The 25,682-nt window shown below is 39.3% G+C and overlaps 2 protein-coding genes across 7 annotated transcripts in view; both read left to right on the forward strand.

The window, feature by feature from the left end:
* MYO5A (myosin VA) overlaps positions 1 to 12,120 on the forward strand; it is a 98,674-nt gene extending 86,554 nt beyond the window's left edge. For all 3 annotated transcript variants that reach the window (XM_064388427.1, XM_064388425.1, XM_064388426.1), the window contains 9 exons: positions 99 to 192; positions 1,257 to 1,403; positions 1,812 to 1,966; positions 3,169 to 3,258; positions 3,973 to 4,123; positions 4,980 to 5,262; positions 6,085 to 6,259; positions 7,564 to 7,644; positions 8,495 to 12,120. In XM_064388427.1, coding sequence (XP_064244497.1) covers positions 99 to 192; positions 1,257 to 1,403; positions 1,812 to 1,966; positions 3,169 to 3,258; positions 3,973 to 4,123; positions 4,980 to 5,262; positions 6,085 to 6,259; positions 7,564 to 7,644; positions 8,495 to 8,647 — 1,329 coding nt within the window. In that variant the 3' untranslated portion in view covers positions 8,648 to 12,120. The remainder of the gene's footprint in view (positions 1 to 98; positions 193 to 1,256; positions 1,404 to 1,811; positions 1,967 to 3,168; positions 3,259 to 3,972; positions 4,124 to 4,979; positions 5,263 to 6,084; positions 6,260 to 7,563; positions 7,645 to 8,494) is intronic.
* Positions 12,121 to 12,580: 460 nt separating this feature from the next.
* MYO5C (myosin VC) overlaps positions 12,581 to 25,682 on the forward strand; it is a 33,772-nt gene continuing 20,670 nt past the window's right edge. The window contains exons 1-16 of one of the 4 annotated variants that reach the window (XM_064388430.1): positions 12,581 to 12,682; positions 15,627 to 15,737; positions 16,594 to 16,759; positions 17,018 to 17,162; positions 17,568 to 17,724; positions 18,217 to 18,360; positions 19,272 to 19,353; positions 19,936 to 20,043; positions 20,561 to 20,667; positions 21,315 to 21,580; positions 22,010 to 22,091; positions 22,411 to 22,551; positions 23,183 to 23,308; positions 23,896 to 23,979; positions 24,862 to 24,996; positions 25,324 to 25,421. In XM_064388430.1, the coding sequence (XP_064244500.1) occupies positions 12,656 to 12,682; positions 15,627 to 15,737; positions 16,594 to 16,759; positions 17,018 to 17,162; positions 17,568 to 17,724; positions 18,217 to 18,360; positions 19,272 to 19,353; positions 19,936 to 20,043; positions 20,561 to 20,667; positions 21,315 to 21,580; positions 22,010 to 22,091; positions 22,411 to 22,551; positions 23,183 to 23,308; positions 23,896 to 23,979; positions 24,862 to 24,996; positions 25,324 to 25,421 (1,979 nt within the window). In that variant the 5' untranslated portion in view covers positions 12,581 to 12,655. Of the gene's footprint in view, positions 12,683 to 13,629; positions 14,152 to 14,521; positions 14,546 to 15,626; positions 15,738 to 16,593; positions 16,760 to 17,017; positions 17,163 to 17,567; positions 17,725 to 18,216; positions 18,361 to 19,271; positions 19,354 to 19,935; positions 20,044 to 20,560; positions 20,668 to 21,314; positions 21,581 to 22,009; positions 22,092 to 22,410; positions 22,552 to 23,182; positions 23,309 to 23,895; positions 23,980 to 24,861; positions 24,997 to 25,323; positions 25,422 to 25,682 lie in introns of those variants that run through there. The other 3 variants (XR_010347398.1, XM_064388429.1, XM_064388431.1) reach the window with 3 other exon arrangements.

A 25,682-nucleotide genomic window follows, 5' to 3' on the forward strand; every position in this document is an offset into this window, starting at 1 on the left:
CTCACTGCCTCGTAACTCTATAACAGCACTGGTTTTGTCTCTGTCACATGGTCCAGGATTGTCCCATATCTTAATCTTTCCCTTATTTGAATTTACAGGATTTAATGGAGCAGCTGGAAAAGCAGGACAAAACTGTTCGCAAGTTAAAGAAGCAGCTGAAAGTGTTTGCTAAGAAGATTGGTGAACTCGAAGGTACTTTTATATTTTGAGAGAAAGATTTTGGTTTACATTGTGGTCTGGTTGTCATCATACCCATCTGTTTTAGCACTTGTGAGGTCTTCAGTAGCCTTAGCCTCTGTCGATTGCAGAAACAGGATGTATGCTCAGATCTCTGTGTGTTCCTTTATGAACCTTCAGAAGATGAGAAAAGGAGATTGATGTTTCTCTGAAGGCAGAAAGTATTCAAACGTAAAGGAAGGTTTCCTGCAGTGTTTGTGAACTCAAAGACAGTATCTGGTTTTGCCAAGAGAAAAGCAGTATTAAATATGAACCAGGCAAAAATGAGTTACCCAGTTTTCCTTTTAATGTGAAGGTTAGTTACTCCAACTAAGTGGTTTTGTAAAAAAATCTTACAATATTGCTCAGTTACTTCTCTGGACAAGATGATAGTAATGTTCATACATAATACAGAGTGGGAAAATGCTCCTGAAAGTGTAGTTTGATCTGTGTTTATTGCCTGATTAACTTAGAAAGATGCAGTAGGTCTGACTGGGAGGGAGTTAAGTTTCACCATGGCAGCCTGTGTGATGTTGTGTTTTGGATTTGAGTCTGTAACACTGCTGGGAACACACTGGTGTTTTGGCTACTGCTGAGCAGAGCTGGACAGTGTCAAGGTTTCCTTTTTTCCCCACTCTGTCCCCTCAGTAAGCTGAGGTGGGAGGGCACAAGGGCAGAGCCAGGACAGCTGACCCAGGCTGGCCAGAGCAATGTTCCATGTGCTGCACCTCCTAATGTCAGGAACCACAGGAGGGGATTTTCCACACAAGGTAGCTGTTGTTTGAGACTGGCTGGACATCAGTTCCCTCAGGGTGGGGGTTAATAATGGGTGATTGCCTCTGCTCTGCTTCCTGTCCCCCCAGCCCCTTTTCCTTCTCTTACTAAACCACCTTTTTCTCAACCAATGAGTTTTCTCAGCTTTGCTCTTAATATTCTCTACCCTGGTGCCAGGACTTTCCTAAGGAATGTTACAGAAATGTCTCTGGCATGTATTAGTTTCACTGGAAAATGTAATATTTCTTTCCATTCTCTCTCTGAAGTGGGCCAGATGGAGAACATATCACCTGGACAAATCATTGATGAACCTATTCGTCCAGTTAACATTCCACGGAAGGAAAAGGACTTCCAAGGGATGTTGGAATACAAGAAGGAGGATGAACAAAAACTTGTCAAGAATCTTATTTTAGGTAAGCATCTTTCTCCTTTGTGGCCTTCTCTGCTTCCATACAATCTGAAAAATTAATGATAAGACGACAGAATTTGCATTAGGAAATGCAAATTAGGAATGCTTATTTTGGTTTTGACAGTGTTCAATTTATCTACAGTTCCTAAATGTGTATTGTAATCTAATTGTCCTTCCTGATGAGTATAGTACATATTAACATGCCTGCATATTTTAAACAGGCACTTATATTTTCGTATTCTGTTCTTTTACCAAGAAAGTGGCCCTTAGTTTTGCTCTGAGTTTTCACTGGCCAAATATATATATATATATACATGTATATGCTATTAACTGGGGAGGTTGCAATTACCTCATATAACATCTTCCAATGACTTGACACTTAACAAGACAATGTGTGTTTGTTTTTCCCAAGAGCTGAAACCACGTGGGGTAGCTGTCAACCTGATTCCAGGACTCCCAGCATATATTTTGTTCATGTGTGTGCGCCACGCAGATTACCTTAATGATGACCAGAAAGTGCGGTCGTTGTTGACTTCCACTATCAATGGCATCAAAAAAGTGTTAAAGGTTAGTTAGTCTGCTTAGTTAAGGAAAAAACCCATTAATTTTAAATTTGCTTTTGGTTTTATGTTAGGAGAATGAGGAAAAGGCTTTCATTGAATTGGCTTTGGGTTTGTCATCAGTGAACTGCCACTAAAGTCCCAAGAGCTGTGTTAAAAAAATAACAAATTATATTGCTGGCATTTTATCCCTATAGCAGCAGAGATGCATTGAATTAATGGGAAAAGAACTACCTTTTTGTTTTGAGTAGTCTCCCTCCTATGAAGCTCAGCTTATAAAGTTTTGGATGTAGTCAGAGTTTGCAGAGTGAGTCTTTGTTTATCTTCTCCAGGGCACTTAAATAAACAGTTTCATTTGCAGTTTTGGTTAACAGATTCCTCATTTGCTTCACCTACAGATTACACTGATGATAATATGTTACTGCCCAAAGTCTTTTCAAGGTGTTGGCTGGGAGAGTTCAGCCCAGGTGTATCTTGAAGGCGTTATTAAGACATGAACATGTTTTATGCTTACATGTTTTTTTTTATTTTTTGTATGAGAGAGATGTGTCAAAAGCCAGGCCCTTAATCAAACTACAATTTTTGAAAAAATACTTGATAAACAATCCTGCAGGAGCTTAGATATCCATAGGAATTTTTGAACATTTTTAAGTGAAAGAAGTGCACACTGTGGAGTTGTAGAACCATTCAGCATGTACTCAAGCCTGCATTCTTTGGTGAGAAGGGTTTGTTGTTTTTGTTTCATTTTCCATTTCAGGCTGCCAGAATTGTTGTGATATAAGTGGGATTCATTAAACTGAATTGTTTCCTGCTCCTCCTGCTGGCTTTGTATCATTCCAGTCTTCCCCACTGGGCTGTTCACAAGAGTCATTGGGTATTTTGGGAATACAGTCACACTGCCCTTTGATTTCTGCCCAGAGCAATTAGGATGGGTCTGTAAAGCACAGAAAGATCATCTCTGTGGAGGAATTCATATTTGTGAAAAATACTAAGGAAAAGAGGGAGGGTGTTAATTGGCACTTTGCCAAAGCCCTTGTTTTCCTAATACATTACTGTAACACAAAGTTTTGCAAAACATCAGAATGAGGATCTACTAGAAAGGGTACTTTAAGCATTTAGTTGTACATCTTGCCATTTAGTTGTATATCTTGCATTCTATTTTATTTCTTCTGCCAGTCTGTGCTGAAGTGTGTTTGTTTTTATCTCCAGAAAAGAGGAGATGACTTTGAGACAGTGTCCTTCTGGCTGTCGAACACCTGCCGATTTTTGCACTGTTTGAAGCAGTACAGTGGAGAAGAGGTAAGCAGTGCTCTTATTCTGGTTTCTCTTGCTCTCCAGTACTGTCGTCAGCACTGCTCTTTAACAAATCTTGTACAAAAGATCTAGTCATAGTCTCTTAAAATGGCTGGACCTTTTGGAATGATGGTGACAGCATCAGTGGAAAGCACAGGGATGTAAGATTTGAACCAGCTTCCCTTTCTTGCGGGCTGGGACCCAGAGTCTAGATGATATTGGGCTCCCAAAAGGGCCAGCTCAGATTAAGCAGGAGGATCTGACAGCTAACATTATGGTTTTTAGCAATGATTCACTGCACTCCCTATCAAAAGGGACATATTAAGCCTTTTAGCCTTTAGTATGGCAGACTAGTTGATGTTTGGAGGCTGTGATATGCCAATTCCTCTTTTGAGCTTGACTGGGCTTTTGACCATATCTGGCCAGGTGAAAATGCCCATGCTGGAGTGGGAGGAACTCTTGCCTCCAGAAAGCTGGCAGAGTTGTTCCTGTGTCACAGACCTGAAATTTTGAGTTAAGGTAGCAGATGCTGTGGACATTAAAGTTGAAAAGCAAATCCTAGCATTTGCCTCAAACAGACAAAGTTCCAAACTAAAATTTTGAGAGGCTGTGACTTAAGGTATTATTTGTCAGTTACATGAAAGGAAATGCAAATGCTGGGTTTGTGTAATATTTTTGTGCTCTACTGAAGCATTAATTTCTGTTATTTTATGAATGCAGGGGTTTATGAAGCATAATACACCTCGTCAAAATGAACACTGCCTCACTAATTTTGATTTAGCTGAATACAGACAAGTACTGAGTGACTTGGCTATTCAGATCTACCAACAACTTGTGCGAGTGTTGGAAAATATTCTGCAACCAATGATTGGTAAGGCAAAGTTGAAATCCTTAAAATTCACAGCACAGTACCAAAATTAAAATTATGATGGTGGTAGTAGATGTATCTTGTATTTCTTCCTAAACAGTAGAGTTTCATTACATCTCTGGTGTTCTGTTCAGAGATGACAATGACTATTCTGGACAGATTGGATTAGAGGAAAAATAAACTGTGACTGGTTCTTCTGGCAGTGCCAGAATAAATTGGTATACCTTATTCATGCTTGGCATAAATCAGACATTTGCAGGAGGAAGCTGTCAGGACAATCTGATCTTTGTTACCCTGTCTGTTGGGAAATATCCCATGGAAAAATTAGACTTTAATTACATGAGAACTCTTAGTTGAAATGAGTATGGAAAAAGTGTTTAGTTGTTATTGACAGCAGTGAGGAATTAAATCACAAGCAGTGATAAAGCTAACATTCAGAGAGGTTTTTTTTTTTTCATTAAGAATACTTTTCATTTTCTGTTCAGACAGTACTCTCACAGAAATTTTCATGATGCTTTCCAATCACAACATTTAAAAGAATGGAGCGGCTCTCAGTTTGCTGATTCTGCTGCTCACATGACTCTAGGTGGAAAAAAGTACTTTCCTGAGCTAGATTCAGACCTTTTAAACACAGTCCTTTAAATTCAGTCCTTTTAAACACACATGCTGGAATCTTGCAAAAACCCCGTGAACTTAGATTTTGCCAAACATAGTGGGACACACACACAGTTTCTGGAAATCATGGTAAGCTGTGGCCAGCAGAAAGCCCAGCCTGCTCTCCCTGCTTTGCTGTCTTGCCCAACATGCTTGTGTATCAGCAGCTGTCAGCCATTGCAATAATGGTGCCACCCAAATGCAGTTTCAGGAATGCTGGAGCACGAGACCATCCAAGGCGTGTCAGGGGTGAAACCGACAGGGCTGCGGAAGAGAACGTCCAGCATTGCTGACGAGGGCACCTACACCTTGGACTCCATCATCCGGCAGCTGAACTCCTTCCACTCGGTGATGTGCCAGCACGGCATGGACCCAGAGCTCATCAAACAGGTGGTCAAGCAGATGTTCTACATCATTGGGGCCGTGACGCTCAACAACCTCCTGCTGCGCAAGGACATGTGCTCCTGGAGCAAAGGAATGCAGATAAGGTGGGACAGCTTGTTACAGTGCTCTGCAGTGCACTGCTGGAAGTCTTATTGAACTCTTGACATTGCTGAATATCATTTTGATGGAGCAGCAGATATCTGGAATATCTATTTTTCCACGTGCAAACAGGTGCAGATGGTGTTGAACTGATTTGGTGGAATTTGGTTAAAAACAGCTTACTTGACTTTGGCCAAATCCTACCTGACATTCAAGGAAATTCAGTAGAAACAAACTAAAAAAATGTTTCATTATCAAGTAGGAATCAGAACTGTAGGTGAAATGTTGGTAATTGCTTCCTCAGCTTTTAGAGAAGAGTAGCAAACATATCTGCTGCTTTTTTTTTGTATACTGATGGTGCAGGGGATACCTCTTTGTCTACACTAGTTTGCTGCATCCTGAGGTAAAGCCATCTGAATCATCTCCTGCATTTCACATCATTTGTTCAATGGATTTTACTGGCATATGTCAGGAAATTTAGCCAGGGCATTCCAGTCCCTCAGGTTACATCCCAAAGCCTCGTACTTTAACATGGGCAAAATCTCATTTGCCTTTCTTTTATCACATTCATGCAATTAATAGGAACAGAAACAAATGGGAAAGACTAGTTAGTGGAAATCTTTGACCATAGTTTCTAACTGTTGTGAAAGTCAAAATCCCTGCCTTAATTGGAAGAAAACAGTGTGAAGACAAAATAACAAGACAGAAAAACACATAACACAACTTCTTCTGGGAAGGAGCAGCACTGGGACAGAGATATTGCACATGCTTCCCTTTTATCCATAATCAAGCATTAATGTTCTTGATGCTCTTTCCTCTTTGTACAGATACAATGTGAGTCAACTGGAGGAATGGCTACGTGATAAAAATTTGATGAATAGTGGGGCTAAGGAAACCCTGGAACCCCTCATCCAGGCTGCACAGTTGTTGCAAGTAAAAAAGAAAACAGATGAAGATGCAGAAGCCATATGTTCAATGTGCAATGCACTGACCACTGCCCAGGTGAGCAAATCCCCATTGTCTGTCTGAGCAGCTCTCTGCTCTGTTGGTGTTGCTGTCTGTGCCAGCACTGCTGTCACGCATGAATTGGAGGTTTCTTACTTGGTTTTGCTAAAACAGATTAAGTTGGAGGGGTGAAAAAAGAACCAGATCCTTTTGAGTCTGATGTGTGAGATAAGTTTTGAACAAATGAGAGGAAGCTCAATAGATTGTGCAGGGTGCAGTGCTGTACACAGTCTCTCAGTTTTTGGAAATCCTTAGAGAAAAGTCTTTATTCAAAGACATCTCTGTACTCCAGACCGCTCTGCCTAGGGTAGTAGGAGTTGGTCTTTCTGCCATCAGAGTTGGTATCCAGCCAAGTTGATGAACAATTCAAACAGAGCTGTTGTCTGTGAGTCTGCAAACAAGAGTGTGAGGTTACTGTACCCATTAGCCTCAAAGGCTGAACCAAGTGGGTCTCAGTAAACAGACTCCTATTTATGAAAGCTCAGATTTTGTACGGATACGTTGCACTTCTTTTTCAAACCATGCTACATTTGCATAGAGGTTGTACAGGAATAAATGGACCCAAGCATCTTTGATGCTTACTGAACAATTCTCACCAGGAAAAGGAAGAAATTTCCCTTTCTTTCACAGTTGTGTCAGCACTAGCATTTGCATTAATAAAGCTATTTTGATTTATTAATTCACGTTACTGGAAGGTCACTTAGCATTCTATTGAATAAGAAGTTAGAATTCCATGTGCTGTGTTTTAACTTTTTAACAAAATGTTTTGGTTTTTAAATAAAGGGAATGGTAAAAAACCAAAGAGAATATTTAATAGGTTTTACAAGTTTCACCCATATTATTATTTAAAATCTTTGTTATGTAATTTTTTCCTTTGGTGGTTTTAGCCCTGTTTTTAGAGAATAGCTCACTCTCTTGAAAAACAGAGAAGTTGTAAGACTACAGGAGGTCATGACTACAGGGTAAAAATTAGGGTGAGAAATACATCATGTTTTTGGGGTGGGTAAGAGAACAATCAGTTACTTCTCATGTGATTTTTTCCATCATTTGGTATTTTCATCACATATGTAGAAATTTTGGGTTTCTACGTCATGTGTTCTGAAGGAGGCAGTCATTTAACATAGCATTGGGCAGGGTGATTGAATTCTGCATTAATCAATAAAGCAGAAAAATAACAGATACTTGAAAATAACTTTCTTTTTTTTAAATAGCTAATTTTAAAACTATATTATTAGTAATCACGGATGCATCTGTCAATTGGTCAGTAATATGAACCTGAAAGTGATTGTTCTTTTTCACAGATTGTAAAAGTTCTGAATTTGTATACTCCAGTTAATGAGTTTGAAGAGAGAGTCTTGGTGTCATTTATACGTACAATACAGGTATGTCTATCTTTTCATCAAAAACCATTTGACTATTTCTAAGAAAACCTCTGATCAGCCAAAATTGTTTGCACCCTGAAATACACTGAGGAAAATTAGTTAAACTGTGCTTTTTAGCTATCATAGTTTAACAGCATTGAATAGGTGAAGTCAGCCTTAAAATTTAAGCAATTAGGAATTCCTGCCTCCAGACTTACATGAAAGTGTTAGTTTCCCTGTCAGTATGTATGAGGTTTTTAGGTGAGAGATTTTTGTGCCTATTCATCTTTGTGTATGTAACCTCACTTGTGTGACAACTTTTCAAGCACTAAGATTTAGATGTGCAAATTCACTCAGACCTGTGTCTGTATGTGAAGTTCTGTGCTTTGAAAACTGAGGCCTATATCCATACCAAAGTTCTTAATTTACCCCTTCTATTTTTGTATATATTGGTGAAAATGAAAAGTTTTGAGAACTCTGAAGAGAAGCAGCCGGTAGAGCAAAATTAAGGAAACAAACATGAAATTTCTGATCTATTAGAAATTGAATTACAGTATAGCAAGATAAGGGAAATTGGGAAGGTAGAACTGAGATAAAGCTGTAATTCTACTTACTGAAAAGATGGTTACTGGGCAAAATCTTCCTTTTGCAGGGAATCTAAGTATTCCCAGATTGCACTGTTAAGGGGGAGATGTGCAGAACTGAAGCAGATCAAAGTAACTGCAGTTTAAAGTCACAGCTGGTGTAAATGTGTCAGCTCAGGTTAGCACAGAGTGTGTTTGCACACACACATCTGTGAGCACAGATCAGCTTTGCAAGGTGGCTCTTACCAGTCAGCTGGCTAAATGTCATCCCTTTCTTGTCTTTGCAGGTGCGTCTGCGAGACAGGAAGGACTCTCCTCAGTTGCTCATGGATGCCAAACACATCTTCCCTGTTACTTTCCCCTTTAATCCATCCTCTCTGGCTTTAGAAACCATTCAGATCCCAGCCAGCTTGGGCCTGGGCTTCATATCACGTGTGTGATCCCCAGGATGTGCCGTCAGTGTTAGATGGAGAACCAGTTGCCTGATATCTGTACCTGTTAAAACATAGTGAGCCACTAACCCCACGTTTTCTGAACAAAAGCCTGTCTAAGCCCTGGTGTGTAGTTAAGGTAGCTGGGAACTGCACAGCAGCACCACAGGCTGAATGCTCCTAGAAAGATGTGCATTTGTGCTCAGTCACTGCATTGATGAGGACATCACTGATTCGAACATGTCCAGAGTATGGAAATCGGGCTTGGACAAAAATTGTGTCTTCAGCTGTCTAGAGACATTTTTAGATCTTTAGTAACATATTTAAATAGTGTAAATTAAAATCCATATGTAATCTTCTCATAGGTGGGGACCAATAGGGACAGTCACAGTCCTGGACATGGAAAACTTGAAAGTAAGGCATTTTGTAGAATACACAGTCACGTGGGAGCCTGTTACATTTAATTTGTAAAAACTGAATGGAAAAACACAAACTGGCAATATATAAAGTTATTTCTTAAACCACTTCCTCATTTATGTCAGTTTGACATAAATTGTAGTGATAAGTCCTATAGCTCACTATATGCTCTAACTTAGGTGTTTATTTGTTAGAACTGTGGTTTACCAAGCAAACTAAATCGCTGCTGCACATTCTGTTGTTTTACATGTATGACAGTATCATACTAAGCACTAAAAATAAGACACTTCATTTTTTTGTTGTCAACCTTATTTACAGTCTGTTGCAGTCTGTCATTTTAACTGGATTTTTGCACATTGTATCAAGTAACACCTGTAGAGGAAAATGGTAACTAAGCACAAGTAGCACACTGGAAATTACACATTTAGTTATTTTTAAAAGTAGTTAGCTAAAAATACAGAATCTTGAAACAAACGATCAGAAGTCAGTAATGATTTTAGTATTTATTTAGGTTACAGTCTGTCTAATGTTCTTTGTTTGTAGACCCCAGAGATGGCATTGTGTATTTTAAGTATAATCTTTTGGTTTTTTTGCCACTTAAAAAAAGAAATAACTACAGAGGAAAGTCTTCTTTCTCACTGGAATATGAGAGGAAAAACTTTAATAGAAAATTTCTGCAGTAGCCCAAGGCTCTCATTCTTAGAAAGGTTGACTAACAAGAAAGTTAAGTAGGTTTTGACTATGATGCTGTCACTTGACTATGATTCATGCTGATTTAATGGTTGGAAATCAGAGTGCATAATGAGAAACTGAGTTATTTTGAATGTTGCACATTTTACTGGAAAGATTTTTCTGTCTCACACATCTTGGATCTGCTATATAAAACTCACATTTCACAATGTGAGGCATAAGCGTGGAAGCCTGGCGTAAGGTTCCAGTTCTGTGGTGGATGGCTCAAACATACATGTAAAAATAAAGCCACACACATTGCTCAGTTGCATTGTGCAATATTTTTAATGTATTATAATAATCTGCATCTTAGTGTTAACATTAATTTATTTTACAATATTGATAAATAACCTAGAGGTACACTATTAGACTGTTTGGTGCTCCTCTGTTTGCCTGCAAGTTCACAAAGATTTGCTGTTAAGCAGACTGAAACATTTCAGTTTTGTTTTACTTGAAAGGCAGACATGCTGTTTGTACGGTTGCTAAAACTGGAAATAAAGACAACATAAACTTTCTCAGTATCATTTGAAGATGCTCCTGTCATCTTGTATTCAGATGGCCCATATTACATTTGATGGATCATGCCAGTACTTCCAAGAATTTGTACTGCATTGTAAAAAGGTTCTGAATGATCTTTGCTAAATGATTTAGGTTTTCCTCTGCATCATATACCAAACACTCAATTTTTGCTTGATTTTTGAAATTCTGGCTGCTGTGAAGTGGCTGCAAATAAGATGTAAGGTCGTTTTCAGACTGTCAGGTACTGTACTTGTGAGAATGTAATGGCAAAGCCTTCGCATCCAGTAACAGGGTTAGGAAAGAAAACACAGGAGAACATGCTGACCTCCCAATTTTTTTTCTCCTATTGAAAAACAAACAATTGGCATTACAGTGTTATTACTGATACTGCAGTGTGTTCATACTGTAGATCAGGAAATGTATCCATTACTTAAGCGTTAGTGTTTAAAATGTATGCCTAAATGTATTTTTGTTTATTTTTGCAGTTTGTTTACCTGTAAAAAGCCTTATTGTATTGTTTCCTTAAAAAAAGTAGTGTCTAGTAATTTATAGGTATCATCCTTAAACTCAGTGGTTTGACTGGTATTACTTTTGTATCACATGAAAAGTATATGCTGCTTGACATGTTTTAAAGGAAAATATTTTTGAGTTGGAATAGATGTGTAGTTGGTAATTCATCTAACATTTTACATGGCAGTATTTTACATGCACTTTTTAGAAGTAAAATTTTAGTGTGAGTGTATAATATAACTTTCACCTTAGGACTAAAATCTCTTTAACCATGGAATATAATGCAGAATTATTTAAAGAACTTTTTTTTTTCCTTTGAATCATTGTTATGCTCTTTTAATGTGGACATATCTTTTATATTTTAATTTATTATCTATTGAGATGATAGATTTTATCAGATGCTGGAAAAATACTTGTCAATGACCCCTTAGAAATATATACAGTTATTCTACAGATTTTGCACAATAATTACCTCATTCAGTTTGGTGTATTTTTATTCCAGTGATCACTTTATTCTGATAGGTCTGTTTAGGACACAGTCTTCTATCCAAATTTTGAAAAAATGTTTCTCACACTTCAAACTGGGATGGAACATAAAAGTGCTTAAGTCAGTTAACTGAGATTAATCTGTTACAGGAAAAAGTAGCATCAGCTTCATTGAAAGTGGATTGATATCCAGCAACATTTGTTCCCAACTTGGAAACACCAGCAATTGCAATTTGAAGGTCTATATGTAATTTGTGATTTAAACTGAACACATTTCAAATACCATATTAAAACTATGAGCAAACACTTGGGTTTTTTAAGATGCTGATACTTCATGCGATGAGTAAAAGCCTTTAAACGTAGGTTTTCACTTGATGCCACTACAGTACATAGATGAAAAACAAAACATTGTCAGAATTACCTGAGCTCTGATCTGTTGTAGTGTCTGATGTTGTACTTAGTAAATGTATGCATCATAAAAACTGTAGCCTAATAGCTATCACTGGAAAATGTCCAAATAAAAGTACAACTGTACAGTTTGTTTCAGGGTTTCTTTGGTTGGTTGGTGGCTCATGAGCTGTGTGCTGGCATAGACCCCAGCTGGTCACAGGGTTCCCTCTGCCTCCACGGCAGGCTTGGTGTTGACTGCCAAGGGAGTTGGTTAAAATCTGAGGATGTGTAAATACACACCCAGATAGCAGCAGTGTGCCATAAACTGCTGTGCTTATGGGAGAATGCTTTGTTCAACATAACCCACTTCTGGTTAGGGTGTTTTGTTGTCTGATATTAAATGTTCCTGAAATAAAATTTGAGTAACTGCATTCCCTTGTGTGCTATGGAAGCTCCTTGTGTCGGGTGGAGGGCTGGTGGGTCTAGCAGGTACCTGCCTGCTAAAACACGGCATTGTGATTATTCAAGTCTTCTTCCTCATAAATTATATTCAACTGTAGCACCTGCTAGCGCTTTAAACCTACTAAATGCACTCAGAGTTGTTAATTTTTATCTTATTCTGAGCTTGTCATAGAAATTCCTTTACAGCGCTTTGTAGGGCGGTGATTAATGTGTCTGTTGGTTCTCTCCGCTGGGTCAGGACTGCTCCCTGGGGACCCTCTGGCAGCCGCCGTGTCCGTCATTCCCGCTCCCTAAAGGTGTGTCCGAGGTGCCAGGACGGTGGCTGGGAGCACGCCCAGCTCTGGACGGCCAGAGCCGGGATCCTGCTGCCCGCCGTGCCGGGCTCTGCGGGCCGGGCCGGGCGGGAGCGGGGCAGGGCCGCTCCCCACGCCCCGGGGCGGGGGCCGGGCCGCGGCACCTGCGGGACCTGCGGAGCCCCGTCCGCACAACCGCGGCTGTGCCCCGATGGCGCTGGCCGAGCTCTACACGCAGGTGAGAGGGGCTGGGGAAGGGCTGAGGGCAAGGGGCCGTGTGGGCTCCGCAGGAGAGGGGCTGGGGAAGGGCTGAGGGCAAGGGGCCGTGTGGGCTCCGCCGGAGCGGGGCTGAGGCTGGCCCGAGGGCAAGGGGCCGTGCGGGCTCCGCTGGGGCTGGCCCGAGGGCAAGGGGCCGTGTAGGTTCCGCCGGAGCGGGGCTGGGGCTGGAGAAGGGCTGAGGGGAAGGGGCCGTGAGGGCTCTGCCGTAGCGGGGCTGGGGCTGGGGCTGGCCCCGGGGAAGGGGCCGTGAGGGCTCTGCCGGAGCCCGTGGTGCCCGCGGGCGGTGGGCACAGCGCGGAGCCGCCCGTGCGGGGCACCGTGCGGAGACACTTCTCTTTGAGAAAAAACGCTCCTTTTGTGAGAGTCTCGGCCTCCGCGAGCAGGTCTCGCTGTTCTAGCCAGCGATTAGGCGACGTGAAGGTTTAACTGCCCTTCCCTGGGCGCTCAGGCTCGGAGCGCCGCGCTTTCTGCGCTTTCTGTTTGGCAAATATTGAATGTGTGCGGCAGAGCTTGGCCCTAAAGCAGATTCTTCCTCTTTAAAGCGCCTGCTGAAACTTTTGCACAACTTTTCCCTCTTCTCCTGTAGTCGCCGGAGTGTTGTGACGTATCGTTTGTTTGCTTAGCTTTAAATAACAAGCCAGCAGGGGTCTGTGGGTGATTCAGTGAGCCTGTCGCTCATCTTGCAGCAGCAGCGGCTCCCAGCGAGCCGGGTGCTGCAGGGCTGGTGGGTCCCGCTGCTGCTCGGAGCCGCTGGGAGAAGGAGCGCGGTTTCCCCAGGAATGCTGGACAGGTGAAGGGGGAAGGAGTGCGGGTGTAACCTGACACGGAAATGAGCAAACTCCCGTCTGTTTACCTGCGAGGCAGGGTTTGGAGACAGCCAGCTCTCTAGGCTGGGTGCATTTGCCAGTGGAGGCTCCTGCAACTCAGGGGCCTTTCCTGAAGAATCAGGAGTGCTTTTATCACATTCTCCTCCCTCCCTTTCTCGTCCTTGACCTAGTGCAGTTCATTTTCTTGCATGGGAACACACTGTGTGCCCCTGAGGCTGTTTGGTGGTGATATTCTAACTCACAAAGAGCAACAGCAAACAAAGAATTCAATTTAACAAGCACTTTTTGTAAGCCAGGAGGAGATCAGCATAGTGTAGGAATGACACAAATAACAATTTATAGTTGGAAAAACATGGAAAACTCAAATGTAAAGCTAATTTAGCCATGTCTTTCATGTGGCCATTATATAAATACTTGTGGAGCTGAGCTTTTGTCCCCTTGGTCAGATAGATGAAAACATTGCCATTACAGTTGTTCGGGGTTGTTTAGAAAATGTCTTTGTGATTTTGGATATTGTGTGAAAACTGCCATCATGCTGAAAGCATCAGCAAGGAGGCGTCATGGAAGCAGCTGTGGTTGTTCACCCCCTGACGAGCACCAGGTTGGTGTGTGGCTCACTAGAAGGGTCAATGTCTGTCCTTAGAGATACTGAAAACTCAGCTGGAGAGGTCCCTGAGCAGCACAGGCTCACTCACAGGACGTTCCTGTGCAAGTCCCTCCTGCCCTACATTGTTTGGTGGTGATCCTTGGGGTTAGAATTAGGGCAGCTACAGCTGTGCAGTGCAGCTTGCAGGTGTAGGCACCCACCTGCAGGCTCAGTGGGGTTCTTGGGGCAGAGACTCTCATGTTCTCAGGATCTGCTGGAGCTTCCAAGGCTCCTTCCAAACTGGAGAAGAAAAAAGTCGCTTGTGCCAAAACCAACAGTTGCAGCACCAAAAGGAAAGAGAATTCAAGTCCCCAAGGGATCCGTGGGTCTGCTCACACTCCATGAAATGGTGACTAATGTTAATTTTTCAAGAAAGCAGCTGCAGCAGTTCTCACAGGTTTATTTAAACAGCTTGTTTCAACTGACCATGAATACAGCTAGGGTGAGGGAATTAAGGGAAGGGTTTTTTCTATCAAAACAGAAAGATGCTGGAAGAGTACACATTACAGTTTATTTTGTGAGTAGGACAACGATGTCGTTTTGTCAAACCCTGTCAGGATGAGAAGGACACACTCCACATCAGTAAAGTAATACCTACTAACTGAGGTTTCCAGCTTTGTTATATCCTTTTAAGGACTGTTGCTTCCCACAGCTTCTCAGACAGAGCATTTAAAGAAGCTGCTTTTGCTTCTGCATTTTGACTTCAGCATAGGAGAACTAAATGGTTCAAACAGCATAACTTACATTCAAATATTTTTTTTCAAATATCTATGCTTCAGTAGGTTACAGATACCTTGCTGGGATGGAGCTAAAGTATGCTTTAAAGAAAGAAACCAGCCAGTAGTCTTTGAAGTTTGTCCTAGAGCAGGGAAAGATGTTTGGAGGTTGCACTTCAGTCCCATTAAAAGAAAGGGAACTGTGCAGTCTTTCTTAGATATGACAATGTGCCTATGGCAAAATGCATTCTGAGTTCAGTGTCCTCTACTTGAATTCAGGGAAGTGATTTTCTATACCTGATTGTCTGAATTCTGGTGATGAGATGCTTTCTCTGCTACTTGCTTATTTGAACCCTCCTAGAAACAAGGTCTCTCCCTGAAGTGTGTTTATTCTTTGTTCAGTGTTAGAGGATTTGAAGAGCCTGGCAACAGTCTGGCCCTTGCTCACCTTCCTGCATGCTGTGTTGTTCTGCAGACTCTGCTCTGAACAGGAGCAGAATATGCATGTCTGAAATTAATGAGTCTGCTTTCTTTTTTTATTCTTTCATAAAAAATAACAAAATCATAAAAAATATATCCTGCTGTACAGAGCTAATATTAATCGCCAAAAGTCCCAGAATGAGGTTGCACTTGATGTTTGAAAGGTATTTTTTAATGCTAGCCTGGTATTATGAGAGTAGCTAAGCTAACTATTGTCTTGTTTTTCTGTTACAGTACAACAGGGTTTGGATCCCTGATAATGAAGAAGTTTGGCAGTCTGCAGAAATCACAAAAAACTACAAACCTGGAGACACTTTTCTGCATGTGCAATTAGAAGATGGAACTGTAAGGAGAAAAGCCTGAATTATTGTGGGGTTTGCTGAGATGTTTATGCAGAAACATAGCATCACCATCCTGGGATCTGAATAACATGTACACATTTCCCTTTTTCATCATATTGAAATTGGTACAGTGCACATCTGCAGCCCAAAAATACGAGGAGTGCAATTCCACTGTTGGTATTCATTAGTATGGAGAACATATCTCAAAGATTGCTTTGGAGACAAGCCCTGGAACTCACCCTAAATTGAAGTGAAAATCAGAAGTGCACAGCAGGCATAGTTCTCTCACACAGAGACAGCTTTTTGCTTTTTTAGTTGGTTTGTGTAAGATTGTTAATTTTAATATCCAAGTTCTTTAAAGATTTAATACTTTGACAGTATTTCTGTATTTCTGCATTCCTGTTCCATAAAGATAAATATGAAAGGTATTAATTTATTTTAATGGATTTGTTGAAAGAAACAGAAGTGAGTTTTAAACTTTCTGTAAAGAAAACTGAGGTGTTACAAGTAAGGATAATTATAGAGCTGACTTGAGTTCTGACCAGGTCTTCACTTTCATTCTGTTGCAGCTGATCTGTTATTCTCATCTGTACTTGAAATATTCCTTTTTTAGAGAGCTAAACATGTGTCCCATTTTTACAGATTTCAATACAAAATATTGTAAGTAAAGAGAATGAGTCTTTCTTTTTCATAAGCAACAAACACTTCAGTTCCCCCAAGTTCAGTGGGATGTATGGAATCAATGAAACAGAAGATTAGACAGGGTTCCATCAACTCTATAACTTCATGTAAAGGTAGAAGATTTGTATTTATGCAAATATAATGCATTTTATAACATTTCAAGTAATTTTTATTGACAGGAGCTGAGTTACCCTGTTGATCCAGCTGCTTTGCCACCACTACGAAATCCTGACATACTTGTTGGTGAAAATGATCTCACTGCACTCAGTTATCTCCATGAACCAGCTGTTCTACACAACCTTAAAATTCGTTTTGTGGAGTCTAAGCTTATCTACACATATAGTGGTAAGCTAAGTGAAATGAAGAGTTTTTAAAAAATCTTTTAAAAAAAGTATTGATCTTGATTCAGTTTGCAACATGATGTGTGTGACATTTTCCTGAAGTGCTCATATTAACTGGTTTTATATGTGAGTATAGACTTGTTTGATCATCAGGACATTCTACTTAGAAAATATTGCTACTTTGCATTATTTCAACTGCCAAAACCAGGCATTTCTTATAACTAACCTGTGTTTTATTTTTGTTTTGTACACTTGACTGTAGGGATAATTCTGGTTGCAATAAACCCCTATAAGCAGCTGCCAATATATGGAGATGCCATTATCCATGCATATAGTGGGCAAAACATGGGGGACATGGATCCACACATATTTGCTGTGGCAGAAGAAGCATACAAGCAAATGGCAAGGTTCAGTATGTTATTTAATGTCCATAAATAACACTTGAAGTCTAGTAGCAGTCAGTGTTAATTGTCATTTAATTTTACTGTGAATGTGGCACTGGCTATTAGGAATACATTTGGACACGTAGCTTAATTAGAGGAGAAGGAATTCCTTAACCAGCTGAGGAATTTCTAGAACTCAAAACTATTTTCATTCTTGATGAGGGGTAAAACACTGATTTGGTGAATAGCAGTGATGTCAGCCTAGAGGTTACAGCTGAGGAGAAAGACAAAAATAGATGTAAGATGGAGCTGATCTGTGAGACTTGGGCACAGCTGTGATTTCAAACATTGTTTCATGTGTGTAATTCCTACTTTTATACATGCCCTTTAGACATGTCTGACATAAACTGTCTGATTATTTGGTTTTAGAAATAACAAAAATCAGTCCATTATAGTCAGTGGAGAATCAGGAGCTGGAAAGACTGTGTCTGCAAGGTATACTATGAGATACTTTGCCACTGTGAGTAAGTCAAGCAGCAATGCTCATGTGGAGGATAAAGTACTGGCATCCAATCCAATAACCGAGGTAAGTTTGGGAGAGTGTCTGTCAAGTCTGTACTCATCAAGGGAAGAATTCTGAGAGCTTCTGGGAAACTTTGTTTGAAATCTTCAGGGATGCTTCATCTGCCTGAGTTAGATATTTGAATTCAAATTTTAGCCTCTGGATGTTACTGATGGAAAGAGGTGGTCAGCCTCAGGAACACCTACGTGCTAGTTTGCCCAATTAGATGATGATGTAACAATACTGAACAAGTTGATTGGTTTTATTACTTGGACCCTTATGTTGGAAAAGTATACTTTGTCTAATTTTCATTTTATGTAGCATTTTACTATTTGACTTGAGGCTTGTCTTCAATTTTGGGCCTCAAAATATAGGTAACACAGTTCAGTGCTTGATCAGAGATTGATCCCTGAGCACCTTTGATTTTAGAAGCTTGTAGTTGACTCAAGTTTTGATAAAGTTATTTTTATGAGAGACGTGAGTAAGGCAAATTGTAAAAGTTTATAATTTTTGTAGGCTGTGGGCAATGCAAAAACCACACGGAATGATAACAGCAGTCGATTTGGAAAATACACTGAAATCAGTTTTGATCGGAATTACCAAATCATTGGAGCTAACATGAGAACATACCTGCTTGAGAAATCCAGAGTTGTATTTCAGGTGGGTAAAATAAAGTCTAAAATAGTCAATGTTAATATAGCTCCTGATGCACTATACTAGTTCTGTATAGAAAATATTATGTGAAGTTCTGAAGAGTGTATCCAGTCAGCATTTGATTTCTTTTTTAACAGAAACTAATATTATTTATTATATGACACGACTTTATTCCATTTTCTTCCTTATGTTAAATGATGAATACTTCTCAGGAACAATTCCTTGAAATAACTACAAGAAATATTTGAGAAATCCGTAACTTGTGGTTACAACAGTAACAGAGGCCAATTGTATCTGGAAAGGAACAGCATACACAGGGCAGAGAGAGTCTGAGTAGAAAAAAGGCTGAAAATTTATAAGGCCAGGGCTTATTTCATGTGACTCACTCCAATGTCATGGCTTATGATAATATACTAAAGAAGGTATTTAATTTTATTAAATGGTTTTTACAAAGGTTTCTTTTTTAGTAGTATTGTAACTTTACAAGTACACTGAAAAATACTTCTGTATATCTTCTGCCTTGAAGGATGGTTTGGAAATGGAGAGTTTTTTTGAATTCCCACAGGGCAGTATTTCAGCTGACACTCCTACACATCTTTTTTTACAGCATTTGTCAGTTCTTATTAGTAGATGGTTGTTCAAGCTGAAGAAGTTATTAACATCCTTGGGGAAAGAACTATGCATATTGGCAGTGGAAATAAAGTATATACTTGAATGTATCACTTTCAAAGCTCTTGCTAAGATAGACCATTTGAATAATAAGTAATTTCTTTGCTCATCTATGTTGCAGCAGAATTTAGCCTTCAGTTGTCATTATCACTTTACAGTAGCATTGAAAATCAGGTGTTTTTTGGTTTGTTTCTTCATTTTGTTGTTAATTTTTTTTCTGTGATGTTACTCTTTGCTTTATTTTACAGTCAGAAAATGAAAGGAACTACCATATATTTTATCAGTTGTGTGCATCTGCTATGCAACCTGAATATAAACATCTTAAATTGGGTAGGTCTCAAGAAGATAACCTGCTCTTCACTTTTGCAGTACAGCATTTTATGGCTGGGTTTTCAAGGGCTAGGATGTTTAGTGCATTACAGCATAAATCTCACAGCCTTAAAACACGACCTGCATTTTAAAGTCACTTAGCTGTTAATACTGCTCATTTTGGACTTCATAGCAAATCCCTGGAAAGTCAAATCGTGCACAGTCAAGTACCTGAGTGTCTTTGGAAATCTTATTCTCATACTTTCTATAGTGACAGATGCTATGACAGATTAGGGACTTGATTAATTTATCTACAGAGAAGCTGGGAGAAGCAGAATTTAGGTGTATGTTTACACAGTCTCCATTCCAGTTTTTTTATTAGATAGATATTAAGATTTCTCAGAATTATGAACACTGATCTGTGTCAGCTTAACTGGGTTGGGCACATGGATTTCCCTCAGAAAAAAGAGGACCTCCAGCTCATCACTGAAATATTGTCATCTGACAGCACCTTTCGTTTTTTTATGTTATGAAAGTTTTAACAAGTGGCTCTCCCCAGTCCCTAATTTTTGCAGAACTACAAGATTTGCTTCTTTTCTACAGGAAGTGCAGAAGAATTTAACTACACACGAATGGGTGGCAGCACTGTAATAGAAGGGGTTGATGACAAAGCAAATATGGTGGAGACTCAGAAGACATTTGCCTTGCTGGGTAAATTCTTGGGGATACATTTTCAGTTGATTTTTTTTCCTGAAATGGACAAAGGTGTATTGTTTTTGAAATATTCATAATGTTAGTAGTAATTACCAAATTTTTTTTTTCATAGCTTGTCCATTGTGGTTGGTCTGTTTTCGAAGTGCTGGGTAGGAGCAATTAGCAACTGGAGTTAATTGTTACTGGTCAGAAGCATTGAGGGCTGGAGTCTCCTTGGCCATAAACTAACATGCTGTGACAGAAGTGATACTGGAAGCTTCTTTGCCCCAGTAAAAGCTTATGTAAAAGCTAAATCAGACTTGAGCTGGCACTTGGGGAGGTACAGGAACTTATGCCCAATCTGTCATCAGATCAGACAGGCAGAAAATTGGCAGAACCAAGGATTTGCATCCTACTCTGCAGAGATGCTGTACAGTTCTTGGCTGCGCAACAAAGCAAGTTGCCCAGCATTGTTCTGATTTAATTAATTGTACTGTTTCTGTGTATTTCAAATAATCAAGGAATGTTTTTTTAGGTCTTAAGGAGGATTTTCAGATGGATGTTTTTAAAATGCTGGCAGCAATCCTGCACTTGGGCAATGTGGAAGTAGCAGCTGTTGGAGATGAAAAATCATCCATCAGTGTAAGGAAGTAGCTCATTGAGATACTAACATTTTCTATTCTATTTTATGCCAGAAGTGCTTTAGCAATACTTTCATATCTGGGGCTCAGAGCAGCATTAAACCTGGTGTACAAAACTTGATTGATTTCTCCATCTCCATCTGTGTGGAACTGCAGTGAGTGTTCACACAGATGCTGTTCTGTGCCCTGCTTCAGAAGGTTTAACAAAAGGCAAAATGTGGCTAAGAGTGCTCCATATCCAATTGATCCACAGCTGCTGGAAAATCCATTTTGGAACTCTCTGCAGGATGCAGGAATCAGAGCATAGTCAAAGCTGCTCAGAATGTGTCCTAGCAAGCTATGCAAGTCTAATAGGCAAGAACACCTAAAAATAGACCAAAGTAACTTTCTTTTAGTGTCTTAATCCAAACCATCTCATCCAGTCCAAGTTTTTCTCTCCTATATCAGGAGTTCTATCCAGTATTATTTCCTTTAGCTCATCTTGCTGTTTTGCCAGAGGAAGAAGTAAATACAGCCCCTCGCCTATCTAAAAATAAAAATCATGGTTTGGTGGCAGCAGTGCAAGGATTTCACAGTTAAAGAATTAAACAGTTAAAGACAGTTAAAAATTAAATGTACCCTAATAATGTTTATTGATCTTCTTTAAAGATGGAAGATAAACATCTCAGTATATTCTGTGAGCTTCTGGATTTAAACTGTGACAAAATGACCCGGTGGCTGTGCCACCGAAAGATTGTCACCACCTCAGAGACCGTGGTAAAGCCCATGACAAGGGCCCAGGCTGTCAACGCCAGGGATGCTCTGGCCAAGAAGATCTACTCCCATTTATTTGACTTCATTGTGGAAAGAATTAACCAAGCTCTGCAGTTCCCTGGCAAACAGCACACTTTCATTGGCGTTTTGGATATTTATGGGTAAGAATGTCTCTGGAAACAGAATGCCTTTTCTTTGGAGTAGATAAAAAAGGCACTTTTTTTGTGCTGGTGATGAGTTTGGAGAGGCTTGTTTTACTAAAAGGTCATGGTCATGTGAAGTCTTTAGCACCCAGATTAGTGGAAATCCTCTGCTACTATAAATACCTTTTTTTTTTTTCTTTTTTTGTGAATGAGGTTTAAATTTAGCTTCTGATATGATACTTTTAGATTTAGCTCTGGGTTTTTTAGCTTCATTACATCTGGTAACATTAGCTTTTAGAGAAGTTTAGAACTTCTTTAGCATCTTCATTAGTCTTACCATTAGTTAATTATCTTAGAAACATTAAGATATCTCCAAAGAGTTTCAGGGATGCTGCCATTTGGTTTTGATGTCAAAGGATTTTTTTCCTGATTTGAATTGTGTTTCAGATTTGAAACGTTTGATGTGAACAGTTTTGAACAATTTTGTATCAACTATGCTAATGAAAAACTACAGCAGCAATTTAACCTGGTATGTTCTTTTTTTGTTACAGTTCTGTTACTTTGCTTCAGGGTAGATATTAGTAAATGCTATTTGTACTTGAGTGATGGATATTTCTGGATAGTGGCTATCCAGTAAGAAATTTTTTTTTTTTTTTTTTTTATGTAAGCATGGGTACACATATATATAAATGAAAATTTAGATGGTTCTTTTCTTACAGACATACAGTATACTCCAAAATATTTTTTTTTCTCTCTTGTGTATACAACAGCTATGCACATGCAGACACTGCACTTATTTTCCTTTAATTGTAACCTTCTTTATGTTTTCATAATTTTTGCAAATCCAGCATGTCTTTAAACTTGAACAAGAAGAATATATGAAGGAAGATATCCCATGGACTTTAATAGACTTTTATGACAACCAGCCTGTCATTGACCTTATTGAGGCTAAAATGGGAATTTTAGAACTTCTGGATGAAGAATGCTTGGTAATTTAATATTTGCTCATCAAAAAACCCCAAAAAAACTAACTAACAACTATATAGATTTTTTACAAGCGGGGCTTGTAATCCATATTTTAACATTTTCAGTGGGAAATAGAGCATTTTCTTCAGAAAAGGAATGTTTGCCCTCTGTTTGGCAATCTTGACTGTAAATTACTTACTCTATTTTCTCTTATAGTATTAAGAACCTGAAGCTGGATCTCAGAACTTAGCTGGAAGCAAGGCAGCAGCTGGAGCTGATCCCTGTGGGGGCAGTGCAGGGCTGGAGTGCACTGGGATCCTCATCCTTCCTCACTTCCTGCACTGAGCAGGCTGCTGCTGCTAGTCTTGCTCCAAGCAGGAACTTGGACTGCTCAGTCCCCAGGGGCCTCTTCCACTAATATTTTTAAAATTTAGTTAGTCCACAAATCACTGATTTTGATACAAAATCTTGTGGATTAATACAATCTTCTTTCCAAAAATGATTTGCTACTGGTGGGTCTGAAGAGACAAAAACTGGTTATCAGGCTTTGTAATTCACTGAAGGGGTTTCATGCAGTGTGTTTATTGACAGTCAGCAGCTCTGCTGCTCCAGCAGCCCAGTTTGTTAAAGAGATTGCCTTTCTTATTCTTGCAGTTGCCTCATGGAAAAGATGAAAACTGGCTTCAAAAGCTGTATAATAATTTTGTCAATAAAAACGCACTCTTTGAAAAGCCAAGGATGTCAAACACTTCTTTCATCATTCAACACTTTGCTGATAAGGTAGAGTGTAAACAATCCAGTCTTGTTCCCTGTGTTTCTTGCAGTTGCTCATTCAGAAAAAGAAACAAACGTAGGAAATAGGAAATATTAACCACACCTATTTGGAACTTCTATAAAATTGATCTCCAGTACATAGTGCTATTTGTTTATTGGTAATACTGCCTGTAACATTTAAGAGCATAAAAATAAATCAACAAGATAAAAAAAGCAGAAAAATAATACAATGTATAAATAGAACAGTTATAGTTGTAGCTTATACACATTTTAGTCTCAGTTATTTACATTTCAGATATAGTATTACTTTTGGGTACCTTGATTTGAAATCATAGAATAATGAAGAAAGGAGGAAAGAAGTTCCTAATATAAGCAGAAGGATTTGGATTCTGGCTGTTTGTCCTGCTTCTAAATTTGCAGGATGCATGTATTCCATTGAGATAATGGAATTGGGAAAAGCAGAGTTTCAGCCATCATGTCGGAGATTAATAAAAAGCTCTTGGCTACCACAGCAGGGAGAGTAAAAATTATTGTTTTGCCAACTGTTTGTTTATGTGTTGCTGAAAAGTTAATGATTTCACCTGTTTGCACAGGTAGAATATAAATGTGAAGGATTTCTGGAAAAAAACAGAGATACAGTACATGAAGTATTGGTTGAAATCTTGAAAGAGAGCAAGGTTTGTGACAAACAGTAATGATTAATCTTCTGAATACCTGATTTTACTGGAATTAATTCAGATCTGATTTTTAAATGTTTTTATTGTTATACAGGTTTTTAATAGGTTGAATAAATTAATTTAGTCTTAATTTTTATTTAGTGTATTTAATATTATAGAAGTGTGTATTTTTAACACCAAATAGTATACAAGATGAAAAAACACAGTGTCCCACTTCCTTCATACATGTGCATTTATTTTGCTAGTTATGTTGGGGTTTTCTTTTAATATCTCCCTTCAAGAGCATTTTGTAATCCTTGTAACTGAAAAACTTTTTCTTTTTCCCTGTAGTCCTTACATGCAGATTTGATATGTAGTTTATCATTAACAACTGCCTTTGTTTATTCTTCAAAAGAGATTAAGAGAATGCCAGGGCAAAGAAAACATCAGGTGTCTTATGTGTGCCTGCCACTTCCCACCTGCCTGTCCCTTTGAAGTCTACAGCCTTGGGACTTCAGGATTACTCTTAAGAAGCTAACTTCATCTGACCTGAAAATATATTCTTAATTTAAATTGCATATTGTGAAAACACAGCCTTAAGTGCTCTTATTTTTAGCTTTGCTCTGTGTTTATGTCTGTATTTGCTTATATTGAAATAGCTTTTGCAGGCTGCTTTCACAGATGTTGAGTTCTGTGTGTGAAACGTGTGAGTGCTGCCCAATAGACTCAGAAGCATTGCAACTCTTTTTTCAGTTGTTGTTTGTTTGATACCTAGTTCAAAATCCTGCAATGCCTGGCCTAAGTATTAAGTGGTTTGCATTTTGTTATAGTAAATGTAATTTTGATTATAATGATGCTGCTGTTATACAGTGTTTAACTTTGGTTCTTTCACCACACTTTTAGTTTCATCTGTGTGCAAATTTTTTTCAAGACAGTCCAGTGTCTGTCTCACCTTTCAGTTCAGCTATAAACATCAAATCTGCCAGACCTGTTCTGAAATCACCCAACAAGCAGCTCCGGACGACTGTAGGCAGTAAGGTACCCCACAAACCTGCTACTCTGTGGTGTTTGTACTTTCTGGGAAATGCTGAGCAGTCTGAGACTGGGTTCTGTTTGTGGGGAACTGTCCAGTTTTCAGGACAGCAAGAACCACAGAGCAGTGCTCCAGGTCTGGGTATAATAGGTGTGTTTATTTTATATATAGGAGGCTGTTTGGTACAGCCAAAATCTTCAATTTCCTGCATTTGAGATCTAAACCCTATCTCCCAGTGTCCAGCCAAAACCTAACAAATAACTAAACGACCATGATTTGACTTCTTACTGAAATGTTTCATTAGCAAAACTCTTATGTCTGCTATTTTCCAGTTCCGGAATTCTTTGTCTTTACTTATGGTGACACTCAATGCAACCACTCCTCATTATGTGAGATGCATAAAGCCAAACGATGAGAAATTGCCTTTTGAGTAAGTATGTTAGTTGTGCTCAGCTGTGGTTTTCTTTCTGTGGTATCACTGTAGTGGTGTGTCAGCAAGCTAAACTCTTACTGTGGAGAAACTTCCCATGCAGAACATGGTTTTCCTTCCCAGACAGCTGAATTTGAAAAAAATATTGACTTCTTATAAAAATTGAATGTTTAAGTGTCATTGTTACCTTAAAAATCCTTTAACCTAATAATTTTGAAGTTAGATACTAGTGCTTGTGTATTTGTCAGAACATTTTTAGGG

The sequence above is a fragment of the Passer domesticus genome, chromosome 14 (assembly GCF_036417665.1).
Source record: "Passer domesticus isolate bPasDom1 chromosome 14, bPasDom1.hap1, whole genome shotgun sequence".
Lineage (NCBI taxonomy): Eukaryota > Metazoa > Chordata > Aves > Passeriformes > Passeridae > Passer > Passer domesticus.